This window comes from Saccharomycodes ludwigii, chromosome IV (assembly GCF_020623625.1).
Source record: "Saccharomycodes ludwigii strain NBRC 1722 chromosome IV, whole genome shotgun sequence".
NCBI classification, from domain to species: domain Eukaryota; kingdom Fungi; phylum Ascomycota; class Saccharomycetes; order Saccharomycodales; family Saccharomycodaceae; genus Saccharomycodes; species Saccharomycodes ludwigii.
Genome location: NC_060203.1, coordinates 741,669 through 761,993, shown reverse-complemented (window position 1 = coordinate 761,993; position 20,325 = coordinate 741,669). Strand labels below are relative to the sequence as shown.

Here is a 20,325-nt window from a genome sequence, read left to right as displayed (position 1 = left end):
GTTTTTTTTTTTCTTTTTGAGGGGGAGAGAAGGAGAAAGGAAGAGGAAAGCTTGTTTCCGGCTCGTCATCTTTTCCTTAAAATTAAAATTAAAATTAAAATTAAAACTAAAACTAAAATTAAAATTTAAAAAAAGGTGGAAAAAAAATGTGTGAAAATGAATTGTGACTCATTTAATTGATTTTTTCCCTACTCCACTTCAAAGCACATATCTAATCGGCTCTTACTAATAATAATTCTGTAAAAAGAAAAAAAAATGAATTAAATTAAATTAAATATCAATTGGACCGTTGGCTACTCTGTAGAATGGAATAGCATCCTTAATGTTATTGTGACCACCAAATAAATAAGTTACAAATCTTTCTATACCTAAACCAAAACCACCATGAGGAACAGTGCCGTTCATTCTTAAATCTAAGTACCATTTTAAACTAGGATCACTATTAGACGACATACCCCTTGCCTCCATCTCCTTCAATAGTACATCATATCTATCCTCTCTCATTGAGCCACCAACAATCTCTCCGATCTCAGGGACCAATAAATCAAAACAAGAAACTGTTTTATTATCAGGGGTGTTTTGTTTCATGTAAAATGCTTTGATATTTTTGGGGTAGTCAATTACGAATACTGGAGATGCAAAATACTCGCCGGCCAACCATTTTTCATATTCGCTATGTATATCATCGCCCCATTGCACCTCCTTGCCATTATTATATTTAAAAAATTGGACTTTGGACTCTTTAATTTTCCTATTCAAAATGTTAATAACTTCAGTATATGTTACAATAGGCCACTTATTCTTAACTAAATTTTCCCATGAATCAAGAATTTTTTTTTTGTCCATTTTTGTACTACCTCCATCAATATCCAATGGCTTCATGTTTGGTAATAATTCTTCATAGTGGGGAATGCAATTTTTAATAACTTCTTTCAAAATCGATTGGGTGATACCGCATAGCTCGTGAATGTCTTCAATAAAACAAGTTTCTAACTCCATCATCCAAAACTCACTCAAATGTCTATTAGTATCTGATTTTTCGGCCCTAAAGCACGGTGTCAAGGTATAAACACTGCTTAAAGATTGGGCGAGAACTTCTAAATGTAATTGCGTAGAGACAGTCAAGTACGAATTGCTGAGAGCCGGCGTTCCTTGACTGATAGGGGCGCTGGTCTTTTTAAAGTAACCTCTTGGCAGCAGTTCAAATAATTCACCAGCACCCTCGCAGTCAGAGCCGGTTATTATGGGAGGGGATACTTTAATATAGCCCATCTCATCCATGGTTTTGAATATTTGGAGTTCAATAAAAGATCTGAATCTCATCATACTACTTAGGTAGTCCGTTTTAAACTTGTATTGAGGTGCAGTATTTCTCAAGTAGTTTAAACCTAATTGTTTTTTTTGTAATGGATACGTAGCTGGATCAATGGAGCCTAATTTAATCAATTGGCTGAGATTATTGTCATTGCTATCGCTACCACCATTATGGATCTTGACTTCAAATAGTTGTTCTCTTTTATTTGCAGTAGGTATTAATTCTGGATTTATAATTTTTACACTTTCACCCATTTTCAATGGACTGATGTTTTGTAGTTTAGGAATAACTATTTTTAAATTGGACGAAGTTGTACCATCAGAAATATCTACAAAAGTTATATGTTTCAAGTTTCTAACAGATTTAACCCACCCATTAACCTGCGTGTTATTTAATATTGTTGGTTTTGATATATTTTTGGCTTGAACAAACAAGTTTTTAATGGTAGTTAACGTTGGCATCTTTGTATGTCTAGGTCTCTCTTTTGGTATTATTTATCTTGCAAAAAAAATTAAAATATAGGAAAAAAAAAAAAAAAAAAAAAAAAAAAAAAAAAAAAAAAAATATAGAAAAAAAAAATTTTCTTTGGTTCTATAATTTTTGGTAACATAACAATTTTCAAGAAAAAAAGTTATTTATGTTGTTTATCAAGTATAAATATATATAACACTCTCTACAAAATAACATCGTTTATATTGTCATTGTTCTTATTGAGTTTGTTCTTCTTCGAGATATTCTTATAGATTTTGCATCTTAGATCCATAATATCATCCTTAATAAAATCACTCATGGTTAAATAAGCTTTGCATGCTCCTTGAGGACATTTGATTTGATTTCCATCCTCATTACTTTGGAAGTAATTGGTTAAACCATCTTTATCAAAGACATGATTGCACTTTCTGCTAATCATTGGATAAGCATAAGGTCTACAAGTGATTGGACAAGTTAATTCAATAGTACCGCCAGCAACCTTCACATCATCGTCATCATTGTTGTTGATATTGTTTTCCTCGTCATCTGGTAAAACACACATTGGGTCTTTTAGTAGTAATGGTAGACATTTAAACACCTTTAATAATGGATCATTTAAATTTTTACAATAATTATTGAAATCAGTGTCGGTTGAAGTGGAACTGCCTTCTGTGCTCACAATATTATTTAAAAGTTGGCTAAAGTAGTAGTTTTCATCATTAACTATATAATCTAGAGTAAGATTATCAGTACTTATATCTTTTGATATGTTTTTGTAATCTGTTTTAAACTGTTCTAGCTTATTCTTTAGGACTGTATTATTAGCGTATTGAATATGTAGATATTTTATATAATTTCCTCCCAGTTTATTTATTTTGGATGTAGAATTAGCTAAATCGACAATCCCAGCAATGTAACAATCTATATATGTCTCCAAAAGCTGTTTAGTTTGAGTTTTAAAATCGATGTTGTAATTGTTATTAAACATAGAAGGTGGATACCTTAACTGTTCATTATATTCTTTGATAGTATTTTGATGGATAGGCAACGTTATAAGCTCTTTATCTATGTTGAAGGTCATTGTTGGTGGTTTATCATTGACGAGAGAATCTTTTAATGTTGGATTAAACTATTAACTTGGCTATTTTTTTTTTTTATTGCAATGGGAAGGGATGTTTGTTTATAAAAATATTCCGGGTAAATAAACATAATGAGTTTTTATGACCAGAGAACTTTTATAATTAGGCAATCTTTCTAACCAGACAATCTTTCTAACCAGACAATCTTTCTAACCAGACAATCTTCCTAACTAAACAACGTTTACAATTGGACGACCGTTCTAACTAGTTACCTTTTATAATCACACTCTCTCAAACTCCTTTCATAGAAATGACTATTGCTACATCACACACACCCACAAGTGTGAGAATAACTGACATAGAAAAACAGATATTAGAATTAAACAATGATATTATAAAACCTACCAAATTAAAAATACTAAAAGAAATATGTAAGCATATTAATGCAACAGCTGGTATCAATATTACTGCAGATACACCCACTAATAATACAATATACCAAGACCTAATCGAGTTACAATTGGAATATACTTCTGATTTGCTAAAGCGGGCAGCTAGTGGTGAAAACACTCTTCAATTGTTGGATGACATCGACAATTACCTGGAAAGCAAAGAATAAAATCTAACCCTCCCCCTCCAGTCAATGATTCCAAACCCATACATACAAGAATAGCAACTAGATTTAAGCTAATCCTAAATGGACCTCCATTGTAGAAAAAAAAAGAAAATTTTAAAAAAGCAGAAAAAAAGAATTAGCACATTAACACACACAAAAATATATACATTATATTATATATTAATTAAAAAAATTAGAAAAAAAATATTAAAATTCAGAAATAAAAAAAATAGCACACACAGCTTCGTTTTCTCTTTTCTTTCTTTCTTTTTTTTATTAAAAATTAAAATTAAAATTAAAAAAAGTATCAATTGCACTATTACCAAAAAATGTACAGGAGGCAGGTGAAAAAAATAGCCAGTACGAAAATGGACACATCTTACATGATTTTGTTTTAATTCGCTTCACACACAATAGCAAATTAAAAACATGACAAAACATGCCAAAACGCATAGCATTAGTCCTGTTTTTCAAAATAACCCCCCATGGTAGAGATAACAGCAAAACAAATACCTCCAAACATAAAAAAAGAAATATTTCTATTTGATGTCTGTTTTCTTAAATTATTATTATTATTATTATTATTAACGATTGGTATTAAACGATTAAACAAAAAAAAATCCAAATAGGAAAATATTAGGAAAAAAACAATTGAAAATTAATTGATTAAAGTTAAGACAAAAAATAAAAACAAAAAAACAAAAATTAAAATTAAAATCAAAGCAAAAACTAAAATTCGAAAAGCAAAACAAAAAATTAAAAAAAAAAAAAATTATCCCAAAATATTTTTTTAATTAATCTTTCGTTTCAACTTCTCAAATATTAGCCCCTGGATAAATAAACAAATAGCAGCGTAGTCATTTAGATATTATTATTTTTTTTTTAAAATCTGTCTAAAGCAGCTTTTCTAGCCTTATATTTGTTGTAAGCAATGGTCAAAACGATGGTAATACCAGCCAACCCGACTAAAACGAAAACTAAAATAACACCACCTGGTAACAATTGCATTTCTATGTGATTTATGTATGTTTTGGTTTTTTATTTTTTTTTCTTTTTCTGATGATCTACAGACAGAGTGATTAATGATAAAGAAGATCTGACTAATTAAGAAACAGAAAGGAAAGATTTAAGCCTTGAGACAGAAGAGGTAGAAATTGGAAAGGTAAAAATGAACTGGGAGGAAAAAGAAAGAAAAAAAAAAAAAGAGAGAAAAAAAAAATAAATAAGTGAAAAGATGGTATTTTTATATATATGATGAAAAAGAATTTAAATTTATAAAATGCATTCAAATAAAAAGATAAAAATAAAACAAGCAAACTTTTCGTGATATTATTTTTAGTTTGTTATTTACCACCACTTTATAAGTAAAAGCTTGTGCGGGCTATTTGCAAGGGAAACAAACAAAATAGGGGCGATGGATGGACGGTTAGCACGGGAGATGGGTTTTCTGCCACGCTGTTTTCTGTTGTCGTGGAGTGAGGGAATTTATTTTTTATTTTTTATTTTTTATTTTTTATTTTTAATATGCTTAATAAAAACAAAAATAACTCGGAATAAAAAAGAACGAAAACAAACAAACAAACAAACAAACAAACAAACAACGCGCATTTTTAATTTGCAATGTTTTTGATAACAAAATACAAAGGGCGAAAACAACCTCTATTTCTCAAAAATAAAATCAAAAAATTATACGCAGTGGATATCCTCGTATACCGCGCTCTGTTTCTTTTTAAAGAAAAAACTCTCCGCTTCAGTTGTTTTTAATCTTGTCTTCTGCACGTGCCCAACTTTTACCCGGGCAAACACTCTTGCCTTGTTCTTTCCATATTAGGGCTTTTTTATTTCAATAATAATAACAATGTTAATAGAAATACATATACAAAAATATAATTCATACTGATACAAGTAACAACTAAAACAAATATAAACATAATAAACAACAACTCAAACTACCAACAACACTAACTTGTAAAACATCTTCATCAAAAATACTCATATCTCCATATTTGAAAATATTGAACCTACAAGAATTACAATTCCAAACAATGTGTTTACTATATTTATTCAAAACCAAAAAAATTAGTATTTTGCTAATATGGTAGATCAATGGGTCTCTTGAATTCAATAGTTCAATGTCAAAACGTATAAAATTAACGTAATAACTGATTAGCATAGGTAGCAGTACACTGATTACAGTATAATTCGCCAAATCAAACAAAATAATCTCCTTGTTTGAAGTATTATTATTGTCACCATTGTCAAGCTTGGGTAATTTTGAAATTAAAACAACATATTCTATAATTGTGAATATTAATTCAACCGTACTTAATGTAGATAGGTAATCTCTTATGCTATTATTACTATCTTTTACTTTCGATTGAATATCATTCCACCATTCTTCAAATTTAAACTCAAAATCAACCACATTATCATCATTTGCTTTTGACTCTCCTTGACTAGTGTTACAGAAATTTAAGTTATTAAAGAATTTCACAATGTAATTCTTTTTCTTATTTGGTATGAGGCTTTTTTCTTGATTTTGTTTTAAATCTTGATAATCCTCATATGATGTGATCAGTAAATCGCAAGCCTCTTCATTACTGTTGTCCGTTTGATTTTGACTTGAAATAAGTTCGTTTTCTTTGAATTCTTCCACAAATCCCTCTTGTTTTCCATCTTGTTTTTGTTCTTCCTCTACTTGTTCTTCCTTCACTTGTTCTTCCTCTACTTTTTCTTCCTCTACTAGTTCTTCCTCTACTTGTTCTTCCTTCACTTGTTCTTCCTCTACTTTTTCTTCCTCTACTAGTTCTTCCTCTACTAGTTCTTCCTCTACTAGTTCTTCCTCTACTTGTTCTTCCTTAACTTGATCTTCCTCCACTAGTTCTTCCTCCTCCTCTTCTTGTTCTTCCTCCTCCTCTTCTTGTTCTTCCTCCTCCTCTTCTTGTTCTTCCTCCTCCTCTTCTTGTTCTTCCTCCTCCTCTTCTTGTTCTTCCTCCTCCTCTTCTTGTTCTTCTTCTTTTTGTTCTTCTTCTTCATCTACCTTAATTATATCATTCATACCTATTTTATCCTCGCCATAAATCAATCTTTGTTTCAACTGAAAATACTCATATAAATTGAAAATAATAGCATCATCTTCCTCCTCGCTTTTAATTGCATTGTCGTATGCTTCCCGATGGTTCCTCTTATTCAAAGTTTTTTTATTTCTATGGTTTTCAACCCCATGCTTAGACAAGTAATTTTCCATATCAAATGAGGAGATTATTACATTTTTATTAAAAAATCCCTCCAACTCTTCAATCATTGTAAATTTTGTCATTTTGCTTGTTACAGTCAATCCAACTCTTTCCATTACTACTTTGATTTCTTTTTTCTTCCATGAATTGAAGAAATCATGTGTTAACTCACTTAACTCTTTAGCTTTGATAACACTTAGTTTATGGGGCATTTTGTATTTTAAGTTTGATCTTTCTAATTTTTTTTTTTTCTTTCTTTCTTTCTTTTAAGGTGTATATATTTATTTACTTTTATCAATAAATCTTAAGATCGGAGTGATAAACTTAAAAAGATAGCTAAAAGAGATTATAAATTATCTTGCAAATAGTAAACAATAAAAAAAAATTTAAAAAAAAAAATTAAAAAAAAATTAAAAAAAATTGTGTTTTGGTGTTATTTTATTTTTTTATTTTTTTTTTAAAAAAAAAAATTTATCTCACCCTTAAAAATATATTACAACCTTCTGCATAAAAAAAAAATTAAAACTAAACAAAAAATATATTGTAATAATGACTGTCTTTACTTATTATTAATACACAGCAACTTTAAAATTATATAAATATTCACTCACTCACCAATTAATCCTTCTGCTTCTTCAACTAATTCATCCCATGTTTTCTGGGTATGGTTCCATGCATCTTGAAATATATCACTGACTGAATCGCTTAATTCTCCGAGTATGCTATTTATATTAGGTAAACTAAAAGATGTCGATAATTTGTCGGTGTCATCATCGTCACTATCTTGTTGTGGTTCTTCTACAGAATTGTTTTCTTCCTGATCTTCTTGTTTCCCTTCTTCTTCTCCCTCTTCTCCCTCTTCTCCCTCTTCTCCCTCTTCTCCCTCTTCTCCCTCTTCTTCGCCTCCTTCCCATCCTTCCTCCTCTTGGTCACTTTCCCATCCTTCTTCCCAGTCTCCCTCTCCCTCTTGTTGTTGCTCAGCCATTTCCTCCTCGGTATTATCATCCTCACCTAAATCATTGTGATAATCATACCATAACTCCAAATACGAACTATCAGGGAATATATCTAGTATATACTCAAATTCATCCACATCATAAACTGAACTCGTAATATTATCGTTATTAATCCAAATATTGTTTTTATTGATATAATTTCTTAATGGGTATTTAAATGTAGCATTATTAGGACTAGGCTTAGAGACTCCTATCATATGACATAATAATTCATAAATTTCCACATTTTTAAATGGTTTCAAGTATCTTATATTACTTCGTACGTCAGCACCAGTAACATCACGATGATGATTATATTTTTCAAAATACGGACCATATCCCACAAATAATGATCTCATATCAATCGAATGATAGTCGTACCCGGAACAACCAAACTCATTACTCTTCAAATTCTTTGTAATTTTATTTTTATCATTCCAGTATTTGTTACCAATGTTTTTGTCTGATGAAATGTAATATCCTGGATCAGCTATAATCCATAGTCGAGCAATTCTGTCATCATTGTTGTTGTTTGTGGTACTGCTACTTGCATCAGAATCAGCGCCATTACCCAGATATTTACTCAGTTCAAATTCGTGGATATTTTCCCTTTGGTAAACATGGAAATGTGAAGACAAGAATGGATCAGTAGTATCACTCTCAAATTTTTTCTTTAAAAATGAATACACCTTATACAAATTGGCCTGTTTTTTTTCATTTTTCGTAGCATGATGTTCTTCAGGCCTATTGTCGCTATCTTCTATGTTATTTTTTGTATCCTCTGAATCAGCACCAGCATCAGCATCATCGTCGTCGTCGTCGTCGTCATCGTCATCATCAACCACTCTAATAGCCAGATGTGGGTATCCAGAAACGTTTTCAATTAACTTTAAATATTTCTTATCTTCCTTAGTCCGAAATAAGTCATTCCAGTATAAAACTCTGGATTCATTATCGGTGGTTATACCAGTAATATCTTCACCAGTGTTAACTACCTTATGTACAATTTTAGGTATAGAACTCATGCCATGATCACTCACTATCACCAAGTTTACAATATGAGATAGATTTCTCAACATTATATTTTCAATAATTTCACCAACAAAATAATCAATTTCACCCAACTTATTCACAAATGCATCATATATCTTTGTATTTTGTTCCCGTTCTTTAAAAGTGGGAACACCAATTTGGTGGAGTAAATTTTCTAAGTCAGATACATAACTCAAAATTAGTCCTGGTCTTTGTAATGGATCATGATTTCCATCAATATATTTGAAAATATTATTTAGTTTTTCATCGGTATCTTTAGAAGTATCTAAGTAATATGGCTCGGTAACATTAGAATTCAAAGTTTTTTTAGCATTTTGATCAATATCAACTATAAAGTTGTTAATGCTAAAATTATGAACCACTGTAGCACCCGGCCATCCACTATCAACGGCAACTTTAAACCCATAGCCATTGTTAACGTCATAATATAGTTTCTGAACTGTATTCCATACACTTTCGCCCTTCCACAATTCAGGGTAATAATTGTTTTCGTTCTTAGTATCATACCCATTAAAGTTAACCCATTTCTTACCAGATTTTTTGTTTTTATTTTTGTTCAAGTTGCTGCTGTGTGCTGGCAATAATATTTTCGGATTGTAGTAAAATTCATCATTAACTATTCCATGTTCATTAGGGTATAAACCAGTAAGCAACGTCCATTGATTAGGATATGTTAAAGATGGGAAGGATGGAATCATGTATGGAGTAGAAACACCACACCAATTGATATTGTCATCTCTCTTCTCGACAAAGGAACGTTCTGTGTTACCACTATCATCAATCTGTTCATCTTCTGAAAAGTAGTAGTCCGTTAAAATATCATTTATATTTCTACCAGTGTACAGCCCATGCAAAATCGGTGTGTCCCATTTATTAATGTAAATTGGATTCATCCCACTGATCGATAAAAAAATTGTTAATGGATACATTTCCAAAGTACCATTAGAATATAGTTTATGCGGATCTAGTTTGTTGTATTTATTGAAAAAGGCTATATCATCATCGTTTTCATCGTCATTCACTCCACCTTTCCCATCTCCTTCTTTAGAGTCATCCGTGGAAGTAGGTTCATCATTTAAATTGTTACTTTTATGGGTGTACAATCCATTAGGATTTTTAGTTATAGATAAAATTAATAATAGAAAAATCGTTGATAATAAAATAGTGGTGCCTAAGTAAAGTCCTATTTTTAATAACTTCTTCTTCCTTCTGTTTCTATACAATACATTGCGGAAATGCGCTTCATCGGCAAATGAATCAGGATCTTCTTCATCATCACCACCAAAGTCCATGTCAAAAGAATTGTCATTTTTGTCACCATTTAAATTGTACAATTCAATTCCACCCTCGGCGTCATGGTCGTGAGTACTGTCGGTGTTATGAATTCTGTCAAATAATCTTTTGGTGCTTTTACGTACATTTTTCCTCCTGTTATCCAAAATATTGCCATGGCTACCCCCTTCCCTGCTAGAATTAAATGCGATGGAATTTATATTGGAAAATAGGTTATTTATTTTGGATAAGATGGGATGATTTACTTGTGGAACATGTTCATTAGTAACGCTGTGATTAGCATTATTGCTATTCATGAAGTCATCATTTTCCAAGGCTAAATCATCATCTATATCGTCATCGATGATACCGGTATTATTATTGAAGTCTTGTTGTATATCCAAAGTTAAATCATCACCTATCGCACGATCTATATTATTGCTGGCGTTTGACATAACTTTTCCCCTTTATATATGTCTCTGTTAATATTATTACTATTATTATTATTAAGGTTTTAATGTATATATTTGTTGGGTACTATAAATGATAATGAAAATATTTTTCTTTTTTTAAATTTTTATCATTATATTCAGGATTTAATTTAAAAAAGAATAAAAGAAGATAAAATAAAAGAAAAGAAAAGAAAATAAAAAGGAGAGTTTAATAATAGAATAATTTTTTTTTCGCGAGATTTATAAAGGCTGCTTTCCTCGTGCCAACTAAAATAAATAGCTAGGATCTTCTTTTAATAATTCATTATCACCACAAACAGTAATCTTATATGCCTTTATCACCTGACATTTAACATATGTATTTATGTATTTTTCTTTCTTTTTCATTATTTATATATATATGATATTATCCTATTAGAACAACATTTATCAAGATTAGTGTGTAATCCAAATAATAAAATATAATAAAGTTGTTATATTTAAACAGGAAATAAATAAACAAATAACAACAATTTTTCTTTTTTCTTTTTTCTTTTTAATGTTAATAATTACAAAAATATCGGAAAATGCCAGTAGCCTTGATCTATCTTTCGGTACATAAAATAATAATTGTTTTAATATTTCACTTATTACGTAATGCACATACTTTTATTTTATTTTATTTTAATTTTGTGCGGCGTGTGACAAAAACATTATTACCAATAGCAATAAGTAATAAGAAATACCAAACTTCAGCTAAAACATAAAAGCAATCGCTAAGTGTATATTACTTGTTTATTATATATATATATATATTCATTTATCGTATTGAAGTATTACGTATTGTAAGAATAAGTAAAGAATAAAAGAAAGAAAAAAAGGGGAGGGGGGAGTGGTGAAAGAAAGAAAGAATGAATGAATGAATAAAGCATTATCAACCACAATGACGTTATTCTTAACTATATATCTTTTTTTTCTTTTTTCTTTTTCTTTTTCTTTTTCTTTTATTCCATTCTATTTGTGTACCATTTTTATAATTATAACTAAATCTTATAAGTTCATTTTAAATAAGGGGCCAGAGTAAAGATTTTAATATATAAGTACAATAAATTTTAACTGAATTGTAACGAGTTAATATTGAATTAGTCTATTGTTGCTTGAATTCTGTTTCTAATATTATTATAGTACCAATACAACAATCATATACACTAATATATATAACGTAACCTATTCATTCCACAAAAAAAAAAAAAAAAAAAAAAAAAAAAAAAATGACCATCAATTCCAACAGTTCCTCTAAAGATTCTTTCACTACTAAAACAAATGCTCCCCAACCCATTGTCCAGTCGGCCACACCGACAGAGCAAATACTACCCAATGTTGACAATATTGTCCCCAATTTTAGATTGGATGACTATGTAACTGTAGTTACTGGTGGTTCTGGTGGGTTGGCACATACTTTATGCCAAGCTTTGTTGTTGCAAGGCTCATCATTGGCCTTGGTTGATTTGGATCTATTGAAATTAAAAGATGTTCGTGATAAACTAAATTCGTTCATTAAACAAAATAATATCACTCCAAAAAATAGCAACCCCGTTAAAATTTCTATCTGGGAATGTGATGTTTCCAATAGCAACGAAGTCAATGAAATTGTTAGCAAAATCACATCTGAACATGACGGTACAATACCATTCAAATTGGTTCATACTGCTGGGTTTTGTAATAACATTCCCGCTGAGCAATATGACCCAGTGAAAGCTGAGTATCTGGTTAAAGTCAATTTAATGGGATCATTATATTTTGCACAGGCTTTGACCAATTTACACTTGACTTCTCAAAACATTCCCAAGAATAGAAGAAGATTGTCCATTTCTACAAAAGTGGATGAAACCAAGAATAACATAGATGATAAAGTTGTTGTTGACGCTTTAGCGTTGCCTAATTTTAAAGGCAAGGTATCCTTCGTTTTTATTGGCAGCATGAGTGGATTGATTGTAAATACACCTCAGCCACAAGTGGCTTATAATATGAGTAAAGCCGGTGTCATTCATATGGTCAAATCTTTAGCCTGTGAGTGGGCTAAGTACGGCATTAGAATTAACTGTATTTCTCCAGGATATATTGCAACCGATTTAACAAAAAAAGTCATATCTCAGTCTGCTGAAGGTGCTGCTTTACAAAAGGAATGGACTAGTAGAATTCCTCTCGGTAGAATGGCAGAACCCAAGGAATTTGTTGGTGCTATGTTGTATTTATTGAGTGATAATGCAAGTACTTATACCACTGGTGAAAATATGATTATTGATGGTGGTTACACATGCTGGTAACTTTTTTTTTGCTTTTTTTTTTTCTTTTTCTTTTTTTTGTTTACTTATTTATTTTTACATATATGTATTTTTTTTTACATAATCAAACATATACTTTATATAAATAAGTTATTGGATTATGCATTCCCCTTTAGATCGCGCATCTTTATATTTCTTAATTTTATCTTTTTGATTGCTAGTTATAGTTTCCTGTTTCCTAATCTCGATTATTTTGCTTAATTCCAGCAGCGGTAGTTGTAAAATACTTAAATTGTCTTCTTTACAACTAAACTCTACATAATTGCAATATTTGTATTTATTAACAAAGTCTTTTTTAATTCTATCGACCCATTTTTTACATGTCGAGTCGATTTTTAAATCAGTTTTGTTACCAATTATAATACAACAAAGCTTACTGTAATTTTGATCTGCATTAGATTTTCCGATCTTATTGAATAATAATGGTAAGATGTGCTCATACGTTAATTTTATATCGCTTAAATTGGTAACATCGAACATGATAAAACACCCTAAAAGTTGATTCTTTATCCAAAACTCATAATCTAAACATAATCGAAATTGACTGGACATTATTGGATTAGCTCTACCATTGGCATTAATATTATTATTGTTGTCGTTATTATTATTATTATTACCACTACCTCCGCTAGCCTGTTCTTCAAACTGCTTCAATGAAATGCCTGATGTATCCAAAACATCAAAATATATTGGATCATTAACATATGTTACAGAATTATTGAATTCTTTATATTCATTCTGTTGTAATATAATATCATTAGGATCAATTGTTACATTAAAAGTGTTGAAACTTTCTATATTTGTAGGATAATAAGTCTCTTGGAAAATTGTAGTAGTTAATTTACACAAATATGAGCTTTTCCCCGATTTCTTGGGTCCTATTATTATGGTCTTGTAGTATTTCATATTAGGTACTGCGGCTGAGGAACTAGAAGGGGATAATATATGGGAGTTATCTTCGTTGCTAGCATTAGAATTAATAACATTAACTTGGTTACCATCAAGGGAAGGAATAGAACCAATTTTATTATTCATGATGTCATATATTTGGTAGTTTCTTGGTGTTGTATATATATTATTTGATTTCTCCCTCTTTTTCGTCAGAATATTATTTCAATAATACTAATTGTAAAAATAAAAATGTGTGAAACTGAAATAAGAATACTATAAACTCTTGCTATTTTTTTTTTTTTTTTTTTCTTCCCAATAATTTGTAGAATGAAATTTTTAACATAATTTAAGTTAATGTCTTAAAAATATCAGGTTGTCCAATTGCTTAATTCTTATAAGAAGAACAATCTAACTCAGCTGACAACAGTCGTATTTAATGATGTATTTTAACAGTTGCGAATTATCTTCGCGTATATTGGAAAAACTAAATTTATCTAAACCAAAACATTTTTCTTTTTTAATAAGCTTGCGGCTTGTATTTCATATAACGACAGACTATGTCATAATATAAAATCTTAGATAAAATAAGAAATTAATTACCAAGTTCAAATTCGTAATTATTGCGACTAGGGTTGAGTTACGCTTACGATATGAGCAATATTTCTGGTTTTGTGGTCTAGTTGGTTATGGCATCTGCTTAACACGCAGAACGTCCCCAGTTCGATCCTGGGCAAAATCAAAATGTGTTTTTTCTTTTTCTTTTTCTTTTTTTTTTTTTTTTACTTTGAAGAAAAGAATAACATAGTAACGTTGCACGGTTGCCATTAATTGTAAATTTATAATCCAAAAATTTTTGTTTATTATACCAAGATTAACAAAAGTTGTTTAACCGAGTAAATAAAACAAAATTAAATGAATTTTTTTAATTCAGAAAATAAACAAAGAAAACAATTACACAATAAAATAAAAAAAAAGGTCATATAACCAAAGAAAAATAACCAAAGGAAAATAACCATACCTTCACTTTTATCTATTTATTCATTTATCAAAAGAAAAAAACACAGTAATTCTATTACATAGTTGAAAAACTTTATGTTAATTATCCAGATCAATTGTTTGCCCAATAAAAAAAATAAAATTATACTCTCTGCTACGTTTTAACAGCAAATTCGGAAAGCCATTCAAAGAAAGAAAAGTGCTGCAAAGAAGCCGAAAGTTTTCAAAAGGAAAACACAAAATATAACCAAACATTAACTTTTTCTTGGTAAAGGTTATTTTATATCTATTCTACACGCATATTTTGACAACATTTACTACAAGGAAAAAAAAAAAAAAAGAAAATCCCTATTTGCATCATGTAAGAGATAAACTATAAACAGTTATCATTTTATTATATATTGAGATTTGTGAAAAGTTCGTAAATAAAATTAAAAATTATAAAACAAGTTAATATTTTGGTGATATTTTATGCAAATATTCCCCATTGGAGTTTTTCACTTACTTTTTCTGGCACCATTTTTAACATTTATCAATTGTATCTCATATAAACTACCCACCAATAACAATATTAACACTAAAGGTATCAACCTTGACCAACATAATATGTTGCTATCATAAAGTAATACCTTTTTTTTTACTATGCGTTTTGGGTTAATGTTTACCGTCATTCCACAATTTTTTTTATTCTTATAATATCCCATTGTTTTTGTTCCTGATATCTTAAATTCAAATGCAATACTCCTATACATATGCTATTGAACTCAATATACTCTATTTTAACCTTATTTTATAACCAAATATCTTTGTTGCACTTCCAATTGAAAAAAAAAAAAAAATGTTGAGATAAATGGTAAAAAAAAAATTAATCATATATATATAAGATATAAAATGTTCAAAATTTAATGAATTGTTCAAACAAGAAAAAAAGGAAAAAAAACAAAAGCAAAGAAAAATAAAACAATCATGGGGAAAAAAAAACTCATGAATGGTTATTTTTGTAGATTTTTAAGGTATTTTACTACCTACCATTTAACACTTCAGATTATCCTTAATTTCTCGTTCATAGGCAATGTTTCGGCAGAAGGCACTGAGAATCTTGGTACAATTGGTGGGTGTTTACCAAGTTTAGATGCTATATCAAAAAAAACGGTTGGTTTCAATGTCAAGTTTTACAACTATCATTGGTTATCATATAATGATGCTACTAATCGTGGATCTCCAGATTTGACAACTTATGCAACTCCAGCATATTACAATGGTGGTTACTTAGAACAGGGTCAATTTGGAGAAACTAATGGTGCAATTTCTTTTGATTATACATTTAATCTACCAAGCTCTCAATCTCTTCAAGCTGTAAAGGGACAATTACCATCTGGATACAATTATGATCAACCTGTTTATTTAACTAATTGGACATTTGTTGCTACTGGCTATTTTCTTCCAACAATATCTGGCAGCTATAAATTCACAATAGGTTATGTTGATGATTTAGCAATTGTCTCTATTGGTGGTGGAACTGCCTACGATTGTTGTATGGCAAGTGACTCATCAGAATATCTAAAATCATATCAAATAAACTCTATCTGGTCTTCATCTGGTCCTACAGGCGTTAATAACTTGGTGATAGACCTCGTTGCAGGTGTATATTATCCGATTAGGCTATTTCATACTAATAGACAGTGGGCTGGTGGGTTAACCTTTGGATACACTGATCCAAATGGAAATTATACCAATTATTGGAACAATACTGTTTATACTCTCCCAGATGCCGAGGAAGTTTGTAACGCAACTACTGTAACCACAACAGTTCCTTGGGGACAATCTTATACGACTACAAAAACTACTGTTCAACCAATTACTATATCATCAACAACAAAAGAAATAATCAATGTTATAGTAGAAACACCTCAGGTTGTCTCTACCACAACCAAAAAGTGGACTGGTTCTTTTACCTCTACATATGCCACCAGCTTATTTACTACCACTAGATCAGATGGTGTTTCAATTACTTCGACCGTTATATATGTAGAAACCCCAAATGATGAGTCTACTACTTATACGCCATGGACCGGTGCATTTACTTCTACTATTGGTACTAGTGTTACCACTAGTATTGGATCAGACGGTATTCCAACCACATCTACTATCTACACAGTTGAGACACCAACTAGCAACGATGTTAGTACTACATATACGCCATGGACTGGTGCATTTACTTCTACTATTGGTACTAGTGTTACCACTAGTATTGGATCAGACGGTATTCCAACCACATCTACGATCTACACAGTTGAGACACCAACTAGCAACGATGTTAGTACTACATATACGCCATGGACTGGTGCATTTACTTCTACTATTGGTACTAGTGTTACCACTAGTATTGGATCAGACGGTATTCCAACCACATCTACTATCTACACAGTTGAAACTCCAGAAGTTGATGCTGCTAGCACTACATACACACCATGGACTGGTGCATTTACTTCTACTATTGGTACTAGTGTAACTACTAGTATTGGATCAGACGGTATTCCAACCACATCTACGATCTACACAGTTGAGACACCAACTAGCAACGATGTTAGTACTACATATACGCCATGGACTGGTGCATTTACTTCTACTATTGGTACTAGTGTAACTACTAGTATTGGATCAGACGGTATTCCAACCACATCTACGATCTACACAGTTGAGACACCAACTAGCAACGATGTTAGTACTACATATACGCCATGGACTGGTGCATTTACTTCTACCATTGGTACTAGTGTAACTACTAGTATTGGATCAGACGGTATTCCAACCACATCTACGATCTACACAGTTGAGACACCAACTAGCAACGATGTTAGTACTACATATACGCCATGGACCGGTACATATACATCTACTATTGGTACTAGTGTATTCACCACTACCGGTACGGATGGCAAACCAACCACTTCTACCATTTACACAGTTGAAACACCAATGGTTCCAGATAGTACCACCTACACACCATGGACTGGTACATATACATCTACTATTGGTACTAGTGTACTCACTACTACCGGTACAGATGGTAAACCAACCACTTCTACCATTTACACAGTTGAAACACCAATGGTTCCAGATAGTACCACCTACACACCATGGACTGGTACATATACATCTACTATTGGTACTAGTGTACTCACCACTACCGGTACGGATGGCAAACCAACCACTTCTACCATTTACACAGTTGAAACACCAATGGTTCCAGATAGTACCACCTACACACCATGGACTGGTACATATACATCTACTATTGGTACTAGTGTACTCACTACTACCGGTACAGATGGTAAACCAACCACTTCTACCATTTACACAGTTGAGACCCCAGTGGTTCCAGATAGTACCACCTACACACCATGGACCGGTACATATACATCTACTATTGGTACTAGTGTATTCACCACTACCGGTACGGATGGCAAACCAACTACTTCTACAATCTACATAGTTGAAACACCAATGGTTCCAGATAGTACCACCTACACACCATGGACCGGTACATATACATCTACTATTGGTACTAGTGTATTCACCACTACTGGTACGGATGGCAAACCAACCACTTCCACCATCTACACTGTTGAAACTCCAGAAAATCAAGGTGTTACTACTACCTACACACCATGGACTGGTACATACATTTCTACTATTGGTACTTCAATTTTCACTACTACTGGTACTGATGGTAAACCAACTACATCTACCATTTACACTGTTGAAACACCAACCAACCATGACATTAGTACTACATTCACATCTTGGGGTGGTGCTTACACTTCGACGTATTCCACTGACATTTTTACTGTTACTGGCTCTAATGGATTGTCTACCACTTCCACTATCATTTACGTTGAAACACCAGGATTTGGTTATTTCAACACTACTAGTTCTAAATATTTACCATTTACTACTCTTCCAGGTACTATTAACACTCAGACATCTACAAACCCAAGTGAAGGTAGATCCACATCAGAAACCTTTACTAATTCAGCTCCAGGTACTACCTCCACTTCTGAAACTGTTTCTCCAGTTAATCCAACTACTGAGACACCTGGATTGCCTTCTAGTGTTACAAGAACTACTGTGATTGTTACATCTGGCAGAACTATAACCTCGACTATTGTCACATGCGATGCTACTACCACCACTGTTCCAAACAATAACAACAACAATAATGGTGGTTCTAACAATTCCGATTCCGAAGTTTATTCTGTTAGTTCTGAGACTTCCAATACACCAGTTACTGTTACTAAGACTAGTGTATTCACTACATCTGGTAGTACCATTACTGCTACTATCACATCCACTATTGTTCCAAATAACAACAACAACAACGGTGGATCTAGTAGTTCTGAAACTGGTAATACACCAGTTATTGTTACTAAGACTAGTGTATTCACTACTTCCGGTAGTACTATCACATCTGTTATTACATCCACTATTGTTCCAAACAACAACAACAACGGTGGATCTGGTAATTCCGAAACTTCTAATACACCAGTTACTGTTACTAAGACTAGTGTGTTTACCACATCTGGTAGTATCATTACTGCTACTATCACATCCACTATTGTTCCAAATAACAACAACAACGGTGGATCTGGTAATTCTGAGACTGCTAATACACCAGTTACTGTTACCAAGACTAGTGTATTCACTACTTCCGGTAGTACTATCACATCTGTTATTACATCTACTATTGTTCCAAACAATAATAATGAAAACGGATCAGGTTCTCCAGGCAATGCTAGTGAATATGTTGACACTATTTCTTCTGGTTCTGTTTACACCACTGTTACCAAGAGTGGCAGTGGCAACTCTGGTAATTCCAACAATGTTGTTACCAAGACTACATCTGGTGGCAAAGTTATTACCACCACTATTCAATCAGAAACTATTTCTAGCACAGCTGCTATTGAGGTTCAAAGTATTCAATCTCAACCAGCATCTAGTGGATTAATTTCTATTTATCAAGCTGGTGCTGTTTCAAACAGAATATCTACTTTCAAGATGTTCTTTACTTTATTTGTTTTATTTTTCAATTTATTTTAGTTTTTGCGTTTAAAAACATGCACGTTTTCTTCGATTTCATTTTATTTGGATATTTTCGTTATTATTATTTTTTGTTTTATTAAGAGCCTTTTTTCTTTCTTTTCCTTTTTTTTTTTATAGTTCGTCTTTTTTAACAATTAAAATTTATTATTATTATTATTATTATTGTAGTTGATAAACTTATATAAGTCAGAATAGTTAACGATTTATAAATTAAGTTGATATTTAGTTATTAAAAATAAATAAGAAACTCATAAGATGAAGAAAAAACCTTTTAAAAAAAAAGTCTTTAGAAGGAAATTCTGATTTTTTACCTTAGCAAGTATTACTTCTGCACACCATATATATCAGAAATATAACTATCAGTAGTACCATTAAAAATAGAGGCATGTTTTTGTAAGTCTAAATTTATTTTTATCTCTTTCGTCGATCTTAAAACATTTGCTTAGTAATTTTATAATTATTTCTGGTTCATTGCCGAAATTACCAAATTTTAAATCAATAAATTTATAACTCTTGGCAAGT

At 31.3% G+C, this 20,325-nt stretch overlaps 9 protein-coding genes and 1 non-coding gene across 10 annotated transcripts; 4 read left to right on the top strand and 6 right to left on the bottom strand.

The window, feature by feature from the left end:
• Window positions 1-270: 270 nt before the first annotated feature.
• Window positions 271-1,776, bottom strand: SLM5 (asparagine--tRNA ligase SLM5; the record flags this gene model as incomplete). The annotated part of the gene is made up of 1 exon (XM_046077960.1): window positions 271-1,776. One exon carries the CDS (start codon window positions 1,774-1,776, stop codon window positions 271-273), a length of 1,506 nt encoding a protein of 501 aa, XP_045934359.1.
• Window positions 1,777-1,988: 212 nt separating this feature from the next.
• MMS21 (SUMO ligase MMS21) lies at window positions 1,989-2,867 on the bottom strand (the record flags this gene model as incomplete). Its single annotated transcript, XM_046077959.1, has 1 exon — window positions 1,989-2,867. One exon carries the CDS (start codon window positions 2,865-2,867, stop codon window positions 1,989-1,991), a length of 879 nt encoding a protein of 292 aa, XP_045934358.1.
• A 308-nt stretch (window positions 2,868-3,175) lies between these two features.
• On the top strand, window positions 3,176-3,484 carry SCDLUD_003404 (uncharacterized protein; the record flags this gene model as incomplete). The annotated part of the gene is made up of 1 exon (XM_046076665.1): window positions 3,176-3,484. The coding sequence occupies one exon, from the start codon at window positions 3,176-3,178 to the stop codon at window positions 3,482-3,484; it is 309 nt and encodes a 102-aa protein (XP_045934357.1).
• An 879-nt stretch (window positions 3,485-4,363) lies between these two features.
• PMP2 (proteolipid ATPase) lies at window positions 4,364-4,489 on the bottom strand (the record flags this gene model as incomplete). The annotated part of the gene is made up of 1 exon (XM_046081443.1): window positions 4,364-4,489. One exon carries the CDS (start codon window positions 4,487-4,489, stop codon window positions 4,364-4,366), a length of 126 nt encoding a protein of 41 aa, XP_045934356.1.
• Window positions 4,490-5,393: 904 nt separating this feature from the next.
• GTT3 (Gtt3p) lies at window positions 5,394-6,929 on the bottom strand (the record flags this gene model as incomplete). Its single annotated transcript, XM_046077958.1, has 1 exon — window positions 5,394-6,929. The coding sequence occupies one exon, from the start codon at window positions 6,927-6,929 to the stop codon at window positions 5,394-5,396; it is 1,536 nt and encodes a 511-aa protein (XP_045934355.1).
• A 395-nt stretch (window positions 6,930-7,324) lies between these two features.
• Window positions 7,325-10,492, bottom strand: NPP2 (nucleotide diphosphatase/phosphodiesterase NPP2; the record flags this gene model as incomplete). Its single annotated transcript, XM_046077957.1, has 1 exon — window positions 7,325-10,492. One exon carries the CDS (start codon window positions 10,490-10,492, stop codon window positions 7,325-7,327), a length of 3,168 nt encoding a protein of 1,055 aa, XP_045934354.1.
• Window positions 10,493-11,739: 1,247 nt separating this feature from the next.
• On the top strand, window positions 11,740-12,795 carry SCDLUD_003400 (2,4-dienoyl-CoA reductase (NADPH); the record flags this gene model as incomplete). Its single annotated transcript, XM_046077956.1, has 1 exon — window positions 11,740-12,795. The coding sequence occupies one exon, from the start codon at window positions 11,740-11,742 to the stop codon at window positions 12,793-12,795; it is 1,056 nt and encodes a 351-aa protein (XP_045934353.1).
• Window positions 12,796-12,903: 108 nt separating this feature from the next.
• On the bottom strand, window positions 12,904-13,848 carry SCDLUD_003399 (uncharacterized protein; the record flags this gene model as incomplete). Its single annotated transcript, XM_046077955.1, has 1 exon — window positions 12,904-13,848. One exon carries the CDS (start codon window positions 13,846-13,848, stop codon window positions 12,904-12,906), a length of 945 nt encoding a protein of 314 aa, XP_045934352.1.
• A 521-nt stretch (window positions 13,849-14,369) lies between these two features.
• Window positions 14,370-14,443, top strand: SCDLUD_003398. Its single transcript has one exon. It is a non-coding gene; the product is annotated as a tRNA-Val (tRNA).
• A 1,223-nt stretch (window positions 14,444-15,666) lies between these two features.
• SCDLUD_003397 (uncharacterized protein) lies at window positions 15,667-19,800 on the top strand (the record flags this gene model as incomplete). Its single annotated transcript, XM_046077954.1, has 1 exon — window positions 15,667-19,800. The coding sequence occupies one exon, from the start codon at window positions 15,667-15,669 to the stop codon at window positions 19,798-19,800; it is 4,134 nt and encodes a 1,377-aa protein (XP_045934351.1).
• Between the last annotated feature and the right edge of the window lie 525 nt (window positions 19,801-20,325).